Source organism: Ambystoma mexicanum, chromosome 2p, assembly GCF_040938575.1.
Source record: "Ambystoma mexicanum isolate Mex_15411 chromosome 2p, UKY_AmexF1_1, whole genome shotgun sequence".
Lineage (NCBI taxonomy): Eukaryota > Metazoa > Chordata > Amphibia > Caudata > Ambystomatidae > Ambystoma > Ambystoma mexicanum.
This window is the reverse complement of record NC_090923.1, coordinates 548,774,275-548,788,077: the sequence shown is the minus strand read 5'-3', so window position 1 is coordinate 548,788,077 and position 13,803 is coordinate 548,774,275. Positions and strand designations below refer to the sequence as shown.

The following is a 13,803-nucleotide window of genomic DNA, read 5'->3' as shown; positions in this document are numbered from 1 at the left end:
AGTATAAATCATTAGAAATCCAGCAACGCTGCCCATCACAACAGGAAGCCTTTGGCTGAAGATGGTATTTCTTCATGGGCTACTGCATCATCATCTGTGTCTGTGGCAGGATTATTGCAAACAGAAAGGTTAGAATCCACAGAATGGGAGTAGGCAGAGGTTTTCTGTCCACTACACGACCTCATTAGGGGAGGAGGTGCAGCAGGATCTAGTGCAGCCTAGTGCAGAGCCAGGCCCGGATGAGCGACTGATGGAGGAGTTGGAGGTGACAAGGGCTGAAGATGGACCAAGCTCCGTGGCATGAGGCTGGTATAAGCAGGGAGGGTGTGAAATGGCTGACATTTAATGCCGGTACCGGGACCTGCAAAAAGAAAACAGATTTAAGCCTGTCCTAAAAGAAATGATTGGTGTGGTCAGGAGGCATAGGAAGAAAAGAAAGGAAGCCAAAAAGACGCAGAGGAAAAAAGAAAAAGGTTCCAGCGGAGCTATGCCAAGTGTCCCGGCCAGAAGAGGGGGAAAAAAGAGTTGGCAGCGGAGGGAGTTAGAAGGACTGGCCAAGCTTTTACAGCTGCTCCTCTTTTGCACAACACATTTAAAATGGACATTTCCTCTTTTGCTGTGCAAATGGCACTCGTTCCGCCCCCACTGAATGCGCACCAATACATACTGAGGAAAGGGGATGGAGTTATTCAGTGAAAGCAATAAACATGATTTTGAAAAATTAGTGATGGAGGTAAGATGGAGGAGGAGTTCTGTGGGAGTGAAGTAACTGGGGAGAGGGAGGTTTGGAGAAGCCACAGCCAAAATGCAGCTTGAAAGGGAGCAAAGGAGATATAATTGGAGGGAACTGAAAATGAGAGGAGAGAGCCATACAGGAAGAGGGAGGCAAGATTAGATTGAAGAGGTACAGAAGCAGGTAGTAATTGGAAATACTGACTAGGAAGAAATGATAGGTTGGGGAGTGTTGAGAATGAGCAATGACTGTTGGAGATCAATGGAAAGAGTGAGGCAAATGAGGGAAGAGGAATGAGTAGTCAGGCCTAAGAAGAAGAGGAACTGACTGCCAGTAAGTCATATTAGTGAGAAAGGTTCAGAGGTAGTAATAGTGCAATGAGATCGAAGATTGTGGTTAACAGTGCTCTGGAAGAGTGTGTGCCATCGCCTAAGGACAAGGAAGATGGATTGGCATGGTTTGGTGAGCGGTGATACAGGATTATGCAAATGGGATAACTAGGGACGAGAGATGGTAGTATGGAAGGTTGGTTGAGGGTCACACAGTTAGAAGGGTGTGATGGAGAAAGTGGATCAGTGGTAAGGGCCAATGATGGATTGAAAACTGGAAAGGGCAAAGGGATTGGACAAGATGAGAACAAGTTACTTACCCCTGGTAACGTTCTTTCGACTGGATGTTCCTCCCACGTATTCCTCATCTTTGATATTCGTATCTCGCCAGCTCTGCTGCTTCGGAAAAACATTTTCGTCAGAAGCCACCCGGACGCCCAGGAAGATCTGCATTGGAGTCTGTATCTCCCGGGCCAAAAACCCTTTCCTGTGCCCTTTGTACCTCCACCCAGAACAGTGCAATCTTGGGGCATTGCCACCAAACTTGTTCTGCCGTGCCTACCAGACCACAACCCCTCCAGCAGCTGTCCTATCTCGTGGGGAACATCTTGTGAAGCCTGGCCGGGGTGTAGTGCCAGCCGAATAAGAGCTTATACCATGCTTCTTGGAGCTGGGATGCTCTGGCTAATTTGGGTATTTTTTTCGATAGTCTTTCCCACTCCTCCCTACTGATTTCCCCCCCTAGGGCCTTTTCCCATTTCTACATGTAAGCCCATTGAGGAACAGATTGCGAGCTATTCAGGATCTTATAAATATTGGAGATAAGGCCTTTTGTACCATCGTTGGTCAGTAAAAAAAATTCAAATTGTGTCGGCTCCCTAGTTGCCGCCTTTCTGACCCCCGGGTGAAGTACCCAATGTCTTATTTGGGCATACCACAGTCTTTCCTTCTCCTGTATTGCAAATATTTTTTACAGTCCTCAAACGACAACAGTTCCCCTTATCGAAACATGTCACATAGCTTACCACACCCTCCCTCCTGCCAACTCTCAAAAGGCCCCCTCTCCAGGCCTGGGGAAAAGTCGCCATTGCCAAAGAGTGGCGTAAATGGAGACGGGAATGAAGTAATTCCCTTGGCCCTTACCATGCTATCCCAGCTATCCACCATTAGTTTAGTTATAGTGCTTTCATAGAGGTGCCCCGGTCTATGCTGCTTAGGGAGCCAAAGGACTTCCGAAAGGCTACGGTGGGCCACCGCTCTTTCCATTCTCACCCAGAGCTTCTCTCGCGGACTCTCTTCCCCCTTCAACCATTCCCTGATATTCGTATCTCGCCAGCTCTGCTGCTTCGGAAAAACATTTTCGTCAGAAGCCACCCGGACGCCCAGGAAGATCTGCATTGGAGTCTGTGTATCTCCCGGGCCAAAAACTCTTTCCTGTGCCCTTTGTACCTCCACCCAGAACAGTGCAATCTTGGGGCATTGCCACCAAACTTGTTCTGCCGTGCCTACCAGACCACAACCCCTCCAGCAGCTGTCCTATCTCGTGGGGAACATCTTGTGAAGCCTGGCCGGGGTGTAGTGCCAGCCGAATAAGAGCTTATACCATGCTTCTTGGAGCTGGGATGCTCTGGCTAATTTGGGTATTTTTTTCGATAGTCTTTCCCACTCCTCCTTACTGATTTCCCCCATTAGGGCCTTTTTCCATTTCTGCATGTAAGCCCATTGCGGAACAGATTGCGAGCTATTCAGGATCTTATAAATATTGGAGATAAGGCCTTTTGTACCATCGTTGGTCAGTAAAAAAAATTCAAATTGTGTCGGCTCCCTAGTTGCCGCCTTTCTGACCCCCGGGTGAAGTACCCAATGTCTTATTTGGGCATGCCACAGTCTTTCCTTCTCCTCTATTGCAAATATCCTTTTACAGTCCTCAAACGACAACAGTTCCCCTTCTCGAAACATGTCACATAGCTTACCACACCCTCCCTCCTGCCAACTCTCAAAAGGCCCCCTCTCCAGGCCTGGGGAAAAGTCGCCATTGCCAAAGAGTGGCGTAAATGGAGACGGGAATGAAGTAATTCCCTTGGCCCTTACCATGCTATCCCAGCTATCCACCATTAGTTTAGTTATAGTGCTTTCATAGAGGTGCCCCGGTCTATGCTGCTTAGGGAGCCAAAGGACTTCCGAAAGGCTACGGTGGGCCACCGCTCTCTCCATTCTCACCCAGAGCTTCTCTCGCGGACTCTCTTCCCCCTTCAACCATTCCCTGATAATTCGTAGCTGAGTTGCCTCATAATACCGCCGAAAATTCGGCAAAGCTAGGCCTCCCTCCCTTCTAGATGCCATCAGCAAACCACCCCGCACCTTTGGTCTTTTCCCTTCCCACACAAATTCCCTAAAGAAGCTTGAGAGGACAGGCTGCGGGATAGCCTGAAATAAATATAACAGTCGCGGGAGCGTAACCATCTACACCGCTGCGATCCGCCCTAGCCAGGATACTCTTAAGGCCTCGCCATCCTTGATAATCCTTTCGGATTGTTTTGAGGAGCGGGGGAAAATTCGCTGGGTACCACCCTGCAATTGTTGCCGTGATCTTTACCCCCAAATATTTAATCCCGCCCGGACTCCACAATAAATGAGTGCCCCCCTTCAATTCCTCAAGTTCTAGTCCCCTAAGCATTAAATTGAGGACTTCTGACTTGTTGGCGTTAATCCTAAATCCCGAGGCCTCCCCAAATCGATCCAACAGGGACAAGCTAACCTGAATCGACTCTTTGGGCACTGTCAACATCAGCAACATGTCGTCAGCAAAGGCTGCGACCTTCTATTGTTCCCCCGAAAACGGGATGCCCCGTATATCCGGCTTTTCCCTGATCGCTTGCAATAAGGGTTCCAGATACAGCGCATAAACAATAGGGGATAGAAGGCAGTCCTGCTTAGTCCCCCTTTGTAAGTTGACCCTCCTAGTAGCCGTCCCATTCACCATTATCCTAATTGATGGAGCTTGATAATTAGCCTGGACCATCGTGAGAAATTCCCCCCTAATGCCCATCTTTTCCATTACTCGAAACAGAAAAGACCACTCCACCAGGTCGAAAGCCTTCTCCGCATCGAGCGCCACCAAGACTGCTGGGGTGGATGTTCTCTGGACTTTTTCAACTAAATGGGCCACCCGCCTGATGTTATCTGTCATTTGCCGGCCCTGGACAAAGCCCGCTTGGTCGGGATGTATCAGAGAAGGAAGGATGGCGTCCAACCTGTTAGCCAGGATTTTAGTAAATATCTTGGCATCTATATTGATCAAGGCAATGGGGCGGTAAACTGCTCTCTCTTCCGGGTCCTTATGCGGCTTGAGGGCAAGAGTCACCTTTGCTTCCTCCTTTGCTGTCCGTCGGAATGCGTTGAATAGGGAGGTCAGTTGGGGGGCCAACAGTATAATGAACATTTTATAAAAGGCTGTGGTATAACTGTCAGGGCCGGGGGCTTTATTCACTGGAAGGGCTCTGACCACTCCCCTTACTTCCTTCCTCTGTGATTTCTCAGTTTAAGACTTCCCTCGTTTCCCCATCAATTTCCCCTAGCTGGATGGATTGCAAAAACGTATCTTGCGCCTCACTAAGGGGGTTTTGGGATGTATAAAGGGAGTCGTAGAACCCAGCTATAGCCTCCTTCAATTCTTCCCTCTCTGTTACCCTCTCCCCAGTGCTCAGTTTTAAGGCCGTAATAGCATTTTTCGCCCTTGCTCCCCTAAGTAGCCGTGCCAAAAGCATACCCGCTTTATTCGCCTTTGCGTAGTACTTTTGTCTCACAGCTAGGAGTGCCCCTTCTGCCTTCTTGGTACGTAACAATTCTAATTGGCCCAGTGCTTTCCTGTAAGCCCGTATGGCTGTCCGGGATGGGGTTGCACCAGCTGCCTGCCTGGCTGCTTCAACCTCTGCCTCCAATTGAACTTCCAAAGCCCTTAACAGCTTCACTTGAAAAGCGGCCGCAGCAATTAGGTCCCCTCTGATTGTAGCCTTTAAGGCATCCACCTTATCCCCTCTCCCGTATCCTCCTTTCTTTTGATTGCGAAGAAGGTCTTAATCTTCTCTTGAATTCCCTCCCGAACTACTGGGTCTCTAAAAAGCGCACTTGGGAATTTCCAGCCCCATACCCCCCTCTCCCTCCTACCCAGATCCATAACCACTGATACTACCTTATGTAGGCTATTCCAATCGGTCCCACCTGCACCTCCCGGATTCCTCCCGCTAGTCCTACCGAGACCCATATGTAATTTATTCTAGATTGAGATCCATGAACCCCCGATAAGAAGGTATAACCCTCCGCCTCTCCCTTAACCTCCCTCCAGACATCCCTCAACCCCAGGCTCCTAATCTTCTCCCTCAGTTCAGTCGATACCACCGCCCCACCACCTCTCAAACCTTTACCACTTCTGTCCCTTTCCCTATCCCATGCGATATTCAAATCCCACATTAAGATAATTTGCCCCCAGGATTGCTCTTCCAACACTTTCAATACCGACAACAGAAATTGTTCCTGACCAGAGTTGGGGCTATATACCACCGCAATTGTGTAAGGGGCATCCTGACACTTCCCCCTAACCACTAAGTATCTCCCCTCTTTATCTCTCGTGACTGCCTCCTTTCTGAAATTAACCGTGCTTCTAATAGCTAATGCTACCTCCTTCATTTTACTGTGTCCTGAAGCATGCAATATCTGATCAAAGCCTCTCAGCTTCAACCGTCCCTGGTCTTTGGATAGCAAGTGCGTTTCTTGGAGTCCCATAATATCGGGTCTCTCCTTTCTCACGAAATGTTCCAACTTCTTCCTCCTTAAAGGAGAATTCAGCCCCCTCACATCATGCGTTACCCACTTAAGGAGTTAATTTGAGACTTAGATCTTTTTCTGAGCAACTGTCTTCTCGCCTTCCTCCTCCTTGAATGCCTCGCCTCCACCCCTCCCCTTCCCTCCTCCCTCCCTATTGCCCCCCCTCCCACCGCTCTCTGGAAGATCATTCCCTTCCCGCTTGCTCACCACGCCATCACCGCCCTTTCCGTACCCAAAATGGTTGCTCCTCCTCCGACCCTTGTCTTCAGGCCCACCACCCCTTTTGCTGCGTCATAAATTAGGAGCCATTGGGTGAATTACACCTCTCTTCACTAGGATTTCCTTTTTCCTTCCTCATGCCATCTTTGCCACTTTTCCTCTTCTTCTCTCCCACTGTCGACCAGCTCCAAGATTTCAGCCTGTTGCGTCCCACCACACCCCGCACTCTCGAGCTCGGGGGGGGGGGGGGTCTCCTCCAGTTCAATGTGAAGTGTGTCGGCCCCTTCCTGTAAAGTTGTCACCCGTTTCTGGGCTCCTTCCCAATCAAAAGGCAGGCCAAACGGGAATGTCCACTTATACCGTATGCCCTTCTCGTTCAATACTTTTACCAACTCTGCTCAGAACTTGCAGTAGATGTGACATATTCCCCGAGAATTGGAACCACTGAGTCCTGAGGACTCATTGAAGGGATCTCATCCTCAATCAGGCCTCTGCTCTGGCACCAGAATAATGCAGGATGCCATGAGGCCGAGCAACCACAGAAAATCGAAGGCCGGCAGATGCTGGGCATTCTGGAACTTTGTTACCATCTGCAGAATGTGTTGAGTTCTCACCTCGGGAGGCAAGGCTTTCCCAGAGGAAGTATCCAGGACTGCTCCGATGAATTGGAGTCTTTGGAATGGTATCATATGGTACTTCTTGTAATTGAGGGAGAAGGCCAGTCTGTATAGGGAGTGGCAGGTGATTCCAAGATGTTCCTAGGCCTGTTCGGGTGAACGAGCCCTGATCAACCAATCGTCCAGGTAGGGGTAGACGTGAATCCCCCCTCGCCCGAGACTCGCTGACACTGACTCCATCAGTTTGGTGAAGACCCTCAGGGCAGAGGTCAGCCCGAATGGCAGAACTCGAAAATAATAATGAGAACCACCAACGGCGAACCTCAGGTACCTTCTGTGCTTGAGATGTATTGGCACATGAAAGTTGATTTTCTGGAAAGGACAGAGGCCTTGATATGGTCGAAGTGACCGTCGAAGGTGCTGACACTGGCTTCGACAATGGCGTCGATGACGCTAATGGAGTCGACGCTGGCTTCGACAATGTGACTGATGGAGCCTTTGACAAAGATTTTGACGAAGGTTTCGGCAATAGCGCCGTTTTGTTCGGTGCCGCCTTCGACTAATGCGTCGACAGGCTTGACTGTTGACGATTTCTTCTTTTTCTGAGGTATTGGAGAAGTACTATGCTCTCGAGACGATACCCTCGACAATCTCTCGTCGGACCGAGAGTGACTCACAGGTTTGACACTCAGCTTTGCCATGGTAGTCTTTGACCTCCCTAGGTCGTCCGAAGGAGCGACCGGGGCATGGCTTTTGCGTGATTCCTTCAAGGGGGTCGAGGCCACATTCTATATGCAACATTTCACTCTTGAAAGCATCCCATTTTCTGGGGGAATCATATTTGGTTGGGCACCTGATAACCTCGGTAGAGGAATCAGACGAAGAAGAGGGAGACCTATGGTGTCTCTTCTTCGCCTTCTTCAATAAAGACGAAGATTGTCTCGACCAACTCCTGACCAGGAATTCTTTAATTTTTTGCGTCGGGACGAGTCCCTAGACTCCCCAGACTTTTTATCCCTCTTCGAAGATGACTTCGAAGCCGCCCTCCCGCCGCCAGTTTACCTCGGCGCTCCCCGAGAGCTTTTCCTGTCATGGCCTGACAGGACCCGCAGTCATCGGTTGGATGTTCAGAACCCAGGCACCACAGCCAGACGCGGTGCGGATCGGTGATGGACATCTTCGCCCCGCAGTCATGGCTTTTTTTTTTAAACCAGACCTTGGGGTGGAAAGTGTTGGAAGATGAAGAAATTTCTTGACGAAACTGAAGCGTGCCGTTCAACACTCGAAGCAAATCTTTTGGAAAATCGGAACTGAAGCCAACAGGCGCGGCTCGCGCTATTTGTACTGCTGATGATGTTGACACCTGACGGCAACCCTCGAGGGACATCGATGCCACGACATCGAGCACAGCGCCCTCTGGAGTGGAATTTTTTTTGCCGAAGCAGCAAAGCTGGCGAGATAAGAATATCAAAGATGAGGAATACATGGGAGGACACAGTCCACTCGATATTTTGATACAAGCGAGAGAGAATAGTGGGGTTATAAGAGATGGAACAGGGAGAGAGAAGTGGGTGATTATGGAGGGTGTTAAGACCAGTGATAAAGTGTGGCAGACTAGTGAAAACATTTCATGACAGCCAAGGAACAAACAGGGGACGAGTATTTGAAAGGAGTGATGCCAGAGAGCAGTGATATAACAAAGCTGAGAGGTGCTGGAAAGTGCTTATAGCTGACATTTTTGAAATTTTGAGAAGGAACGGTCAATATGGTTGAGAACAATTGGGCTTAACGGTACAAGGGATAGAAATCATGTTGTAGCAGTTGATAGCACAGCAAGAACAGGAAGGTGGTTGATTTGTGATGGAAGGAATGCTGACCACAATGCAACACAGTAGAGAAATGCTGGGTGGGAATGGTGAGGATTTAATCAATCAATGGTAATGGGTTTTTGAAGTAGTGTAGAGTGGTTACATTTTCATGTGATACTGAAGGAAGTGATAAGTAGGTTGCATTGAAGGAAAAGAAGGCATGCGTTTTCCTCATCTTGGTAAGATTGATGGTTGTTCCAGAGCTCAAGTATCACAAGGAGGCTGGGCAAGTGCTAGACATAGATTTGAAGGAATGGTAAACTAGATTTGAGCAGTGTTTCTTACCTCAGATAGTTTGATGATCTCCCCTGAGCTAAGGCATAGCTTCTTGTTGTCATCCAGCACTGTATTCATATTCTCAATCCATACAGCATCCACTGGCCCATCAAACATATACCACTTCTTATCATTGTCTGTTGAACCAGCGCCTCCACGAATGAGTGAGGACAGGATGCCATCAGTCCTATGGAACAGGTCACAGAGGGAAGGATTAGCCATCCTCCAGTACTGCGGATATGCATGCAAGTAATGCACAAACTATTCCGAACGACAGTGTCAGACATAAATCAAACTGGACATGTGTAAACCGACATAGATGTAATCTTAGTCCTGAAAAGCTTTATCATAAGGGAACACGCATTGGCAATGCCAACAGTTTGGCCTTTTGTGTAGCCATGGAAAAGGCACTTGCCAGGCACAGCTGTAGTGGTATTAACTGCCCATTGATGGTAGCATGTGCAAAATGGTGTGGATACCTGGGTATCTAATAGCAGTGCCTGGCAAATGCCTAATGCTTATACATAAGCCAACACCATTGGCTTTGCCAATGCTTGTTTTTAACAGGACTTCAGTGAAGGACACACAGTGTGCTTATAAATTAAGTGGCTGAAGGCAGACCGGGTAAGACATTTTTATTACACTAGTAGTAGGTTTACAACTCCAATTAAGTCATTAAATCCCAGAAGACTGCTTTGAAAAAACACTGGCAGGCACTTTAAGTGCCAAGTTTGATGGAAAGGCTTCATTGAAGCAAGCTCAAAGAGTTTCCATGAGGAGGTGTGTTGGGCAGGGAGGAGCAGGAACTGGGTTGGAATGGCTATAAGGATTAGCATGATCATGGGCAGTCAATGGGTGGGCACATAACCAAACACCTAGAGGCCCTCCTCATATGCCATTCCTCCCTCTATGTAATCTAATGCAATAGTTTTGGCTTTTAGCTGTCACAAGTGATACCTAATAGCCCAAACTAAAAAAAGCAAATTCTTCCCTCTTATCCTTCATCTTGTTTCAAAATAACAGGATAATGTTCTGTATTTTTTGCATAAAACCAAACTCACCAGCTGCTTGTGTGTCCTTCCATTTCATATAAATACAAAAGACAACTGTTTATTATTCTTTGTTGATGCTGCGCTTTGATTAACCCCCTTCTCTGACCAGAATAAAAAAGATAAATCTTGAAACACAAACTCACAGAAATACCAATCTTATGTCAGTCTAGACGTTTGGGAGAGATTGCTGAAAACAACAGTTGTGCTCCAAATAGTTTGTCTTTTTGAGTCTTTTGCATCAGGTGAAATTGACCATAAGAGGCTGCTATATACATCTAAGATCTTTGCGTGCTTTTTAAATACTCTCAAGCTATTCATTTTGTCTCATGATATCCAAGCTTCCTTATCTTTGGCATTGACCTAATCCATATTTTATGTTTTCGTAGCAGATATTTCACACACTGATTGCTATTTTTGGCTCTGTGCATTGTGCTTGCGTCCCGATATGAATGTCCTACCCTTCATTCCCACCACTTATCCTGGATACTTACTTTCAGAGCAACATTCCAAGCTTACTGAGAAGACAAGTGATAAAGAATATGTAACAGGAAGGAAGTATACCTAAAACCAATTTTATCAAAAGAAACGGTTTTGTTTTAAGTGGTTCACCTTAAAAATATGTTCCCTGCAGTAGAGTGTTTGTCATCAATATTTGAATTGTTGGTGACACATGATGCTCCCTTTGTCCTGAGGCGAGTCACCTCTGTTTGACACATTTCTTTTTCCCCATTGATAAGCTTAAAGAGAAAGTAACAGCACCTCTTCACTCTCTCCATGGTGTGGCACTCGACGAAAACCACACTGGTCATGTGTAAGGCTATGATCTGATGTAAAGAACTGTGCTCAAACTAATAGACACTTACCCAGGCTTCTCAAGAACAGTGTTGGCAGCAAAGGAGTTTGGATGCTGCCCTTCACATGACAACCATTTGTATCAGCTGGGTTCAAATTCCACCTTCTAAAACATCTTTTTCTAATTGCACATCCTTGTTTTTTTTAAATGCAATGTTATTTTATTGTGTTTCTTTTGTTCACTTGATTTGGTGTGCAATAGCCTTTGCAATACCGCTTGATAATCTATACATAATAAATTAAACATTCAGCACTCTTAAGTATCTGGTATGCATGTAGCACACGACATCTCGCCAAATCAATAAACAATCTACTGGTATCACATATATTATGGGTTTGAAGCTTCTCTGCAACTCTGAAGCAGCAACTAGATGTGCAGGTTTGTTTTTAAATAAATGTACAAGCAAAATATTAATATGTATCAGAAGTTGATTATGGCCTCAGGCAACAACCTATATGCAATTTTGGGTTCTCAGCTTAAATCTGGGAAAACAAAGTCCTTGCTAATAATCTCTATGTATGTATGAAAGCTCTAAATTAGCACTAGATAAGATCGGAGTTGATATCGACCTTCTTATACAGAATCCCATGAAAGTCAAATCTTTATTAAAATACTCAGATTGGGAGGACTCAAACGCCCAAGTATTGTCATCACCACTCTTACCACCTTGTATCTAATTAGAAGTCTATTGGCCTACTGGAACCCTATCTGAATCGATTTCCCAATGGTAACTGGAGGAAGAACGTTATGCGCTTTCGCTTTAATGTCTTGACTACAGGGGAAATCCTTGAAATTAGAGAAAAGTTGGGAGGGGGACATATATCCTGTCACTTTTGCAGAATTCCTAATATAAAGGAAACATTAAGACACTTATTACTTGACTGCGAAATCTTGCGATTAAAAAGATTGGAGTGTTTTGGAAAATTTGTGTCGAACACAGAGAAAGTAGTTCCAGAAGTAATGTGGTGGAATATGCTGCATGGAAAATCGATTTCCTTCAAAATGGCGATAGTGAGATTCTTAACAAATGTCATTGGCTTAATGACTATTGTATGATGTTTTTTTCTGCTGTTTGATTTTAAAGGAATTTATTAGTTAATGTACAATGTCGTGGCTTAGGTAATTAAGAGAATTAGCAAAACGGGTGTAGAAGGAATGAATATGCTGTATACATTTTTTTAACTGTGTTTTTAACTAGTGTTTGACTTACGTATGTGTGAGATGTACTTTTTGAACAAACAACTATGATTTTGTGTTTAGCTTAAAATTGCTTCTTACAAAATATATATGAGATTTAATGAGTTTGCGATGTCCAGTTGTATCTAGTTGTTAACACAAATTGATGAGATTAAGTAATTGAGAGAAGTAGATCTATGAATTTTGTGAATAGCAAAAGTGAAGATATGTATATTTTAATGGAAAAAAAAATACTTTATGTACTTTTGTAAAGGTTTTTCTTTGAAAAGCCAAAAATAAAATAAAAAATAATAATAATAATTAGCTGAATTGGCACCTGGGGACAAACAAGTTCCAGAACCACCAAAAGGATTGCTGTGTATAATGACCCCTCATTTTTAATCTGTTCATAACTCTCTCCGCCTGCCCCCCACCCCTCTCAGGAACTATGGCGTGTGCGATTCGGTATATGGCCTGTTTAGTAATACAGACTTGGGGTGCCCGGCTGATATTGTATGAAGTCATGTATTAGACTCCTGCAAAGCACATGGTTCTTGAGGTCTTGTCCGCTTCAGTCTTTTGTCACTGTCTCTTGCAAAGGTTTAGATTTGCACATATTCAGTGTAAAATGTCCGTCTACTCGGTATGCAAGGTGCGTTTCAGCCCAATTGATACAGGGCATCACCTAAATGGCCATGTTTACAATTTGTTAGGACAGACATCCATTGTGAGGGGCAGCTCCCACATTCAGCTTGATACCAGCATCCATTATGCCTTCCGAGTAAGCAAGCGCAATGTTACATTACAATTCCCTTATTATCTTATGTGCAAGTGGCGGTGCCCAATAAAAAAAAAAAAAGGCATTTTCAACTACTAGAGTATAAAAGTGCACACTTTTCTAGGGCTCATGAATACTGCATCACTTCAGTTCAACGTCCTGTTAGTGCCTCTGTGTTCAGGTACGTGCTATTTATACCTATTAATCACTTTTCTGGTGTACAGTACATAGACCTAAGGAGACCCATTTCAAATGTTTTATTTTGTCAAACATTTGAAGACCAACATCCTGCCCCTCAGTGATTGAGCAAACCCATGCAGTGTAGAACCTTTTTTGCTAGCATGCATTACTTTACAGCATGAGGCAAAACACTACTGCAGGTTTGCCCCATGTTTCTGCAGATGTGTTTTGCCAATCTGATAAGTTGCAGAATTACATTGCCCGTCGATGGCGTGTACCAAATGTATTCAATCCCTTTACGAATGAGAGGATGAGAGGCACATTAGTTCTATTGACTTTGAAGGAGCAAGTTTTGATTTGCCGGTAGGCAAAACTAATTCTGTACACCAATGGCGTGATTCTGCATCTACGATGACACAGAACTGTCCTGCAGGTGTGCAGTCTTTCTATTAATTGTATAGCAGTTTCACGAGTGGGGAAACACAGTGCATTTGAGCTCCGCACATGCCTCCTTTGTTTCACTATTCACATGCCAGCATACTGTACACAAGTATTGATATGTATTTTTGTTCACTAAAAGCTATTCGGGGTGTGAAGAGATGTCTGCAGTAGGTCTGTTAACCCGCTAATTTCTAGTTAAGTGGAAATTGCGCAGGTTGGACTGGCCATTTGTGCAACTAGGTGCGCTACACATTCCACTCTGAGCATTTTTTGTGTGAATGAATGGCGGCAGGCATTTACAATGTATTCCTACAGGCTGTAAGGGAGGAAGGGTATTTTCACCACCCCCTGTACATTCTGTGTGGAATGGATCTATTGCTCATCCCATAGCGGGGAGATGTCCCCTTGTCTGCCCTCGACGACAGAGGAAAGAAGCCATTGGATGACACGGACAGAC

General features: G+C 45.6%; 1 protein-coding gene across 1 annotated transcript in view; it reads right to left on the bottom strand.

Moving 5' to 3' along the window:
- Positions 1–13,803, bottom strand: part of DNAH1 (dynein axonemal heavy chain 1) — a 3,604,831-nt gene that overhangs the window by 1,694,587 nt on the left and 1,896,441 nt on the right. The window contains exon 37 of the mRNA XM_069644003.1: positions 8,876–9,053. Within this exon, the coding sequence (XP_069500104.1) occupies positions 8,876–9,053 (178 nt within the window). The remainder of the gene's footprint in view (positions 1–8,875; positions 9,054–13,803) is intronic.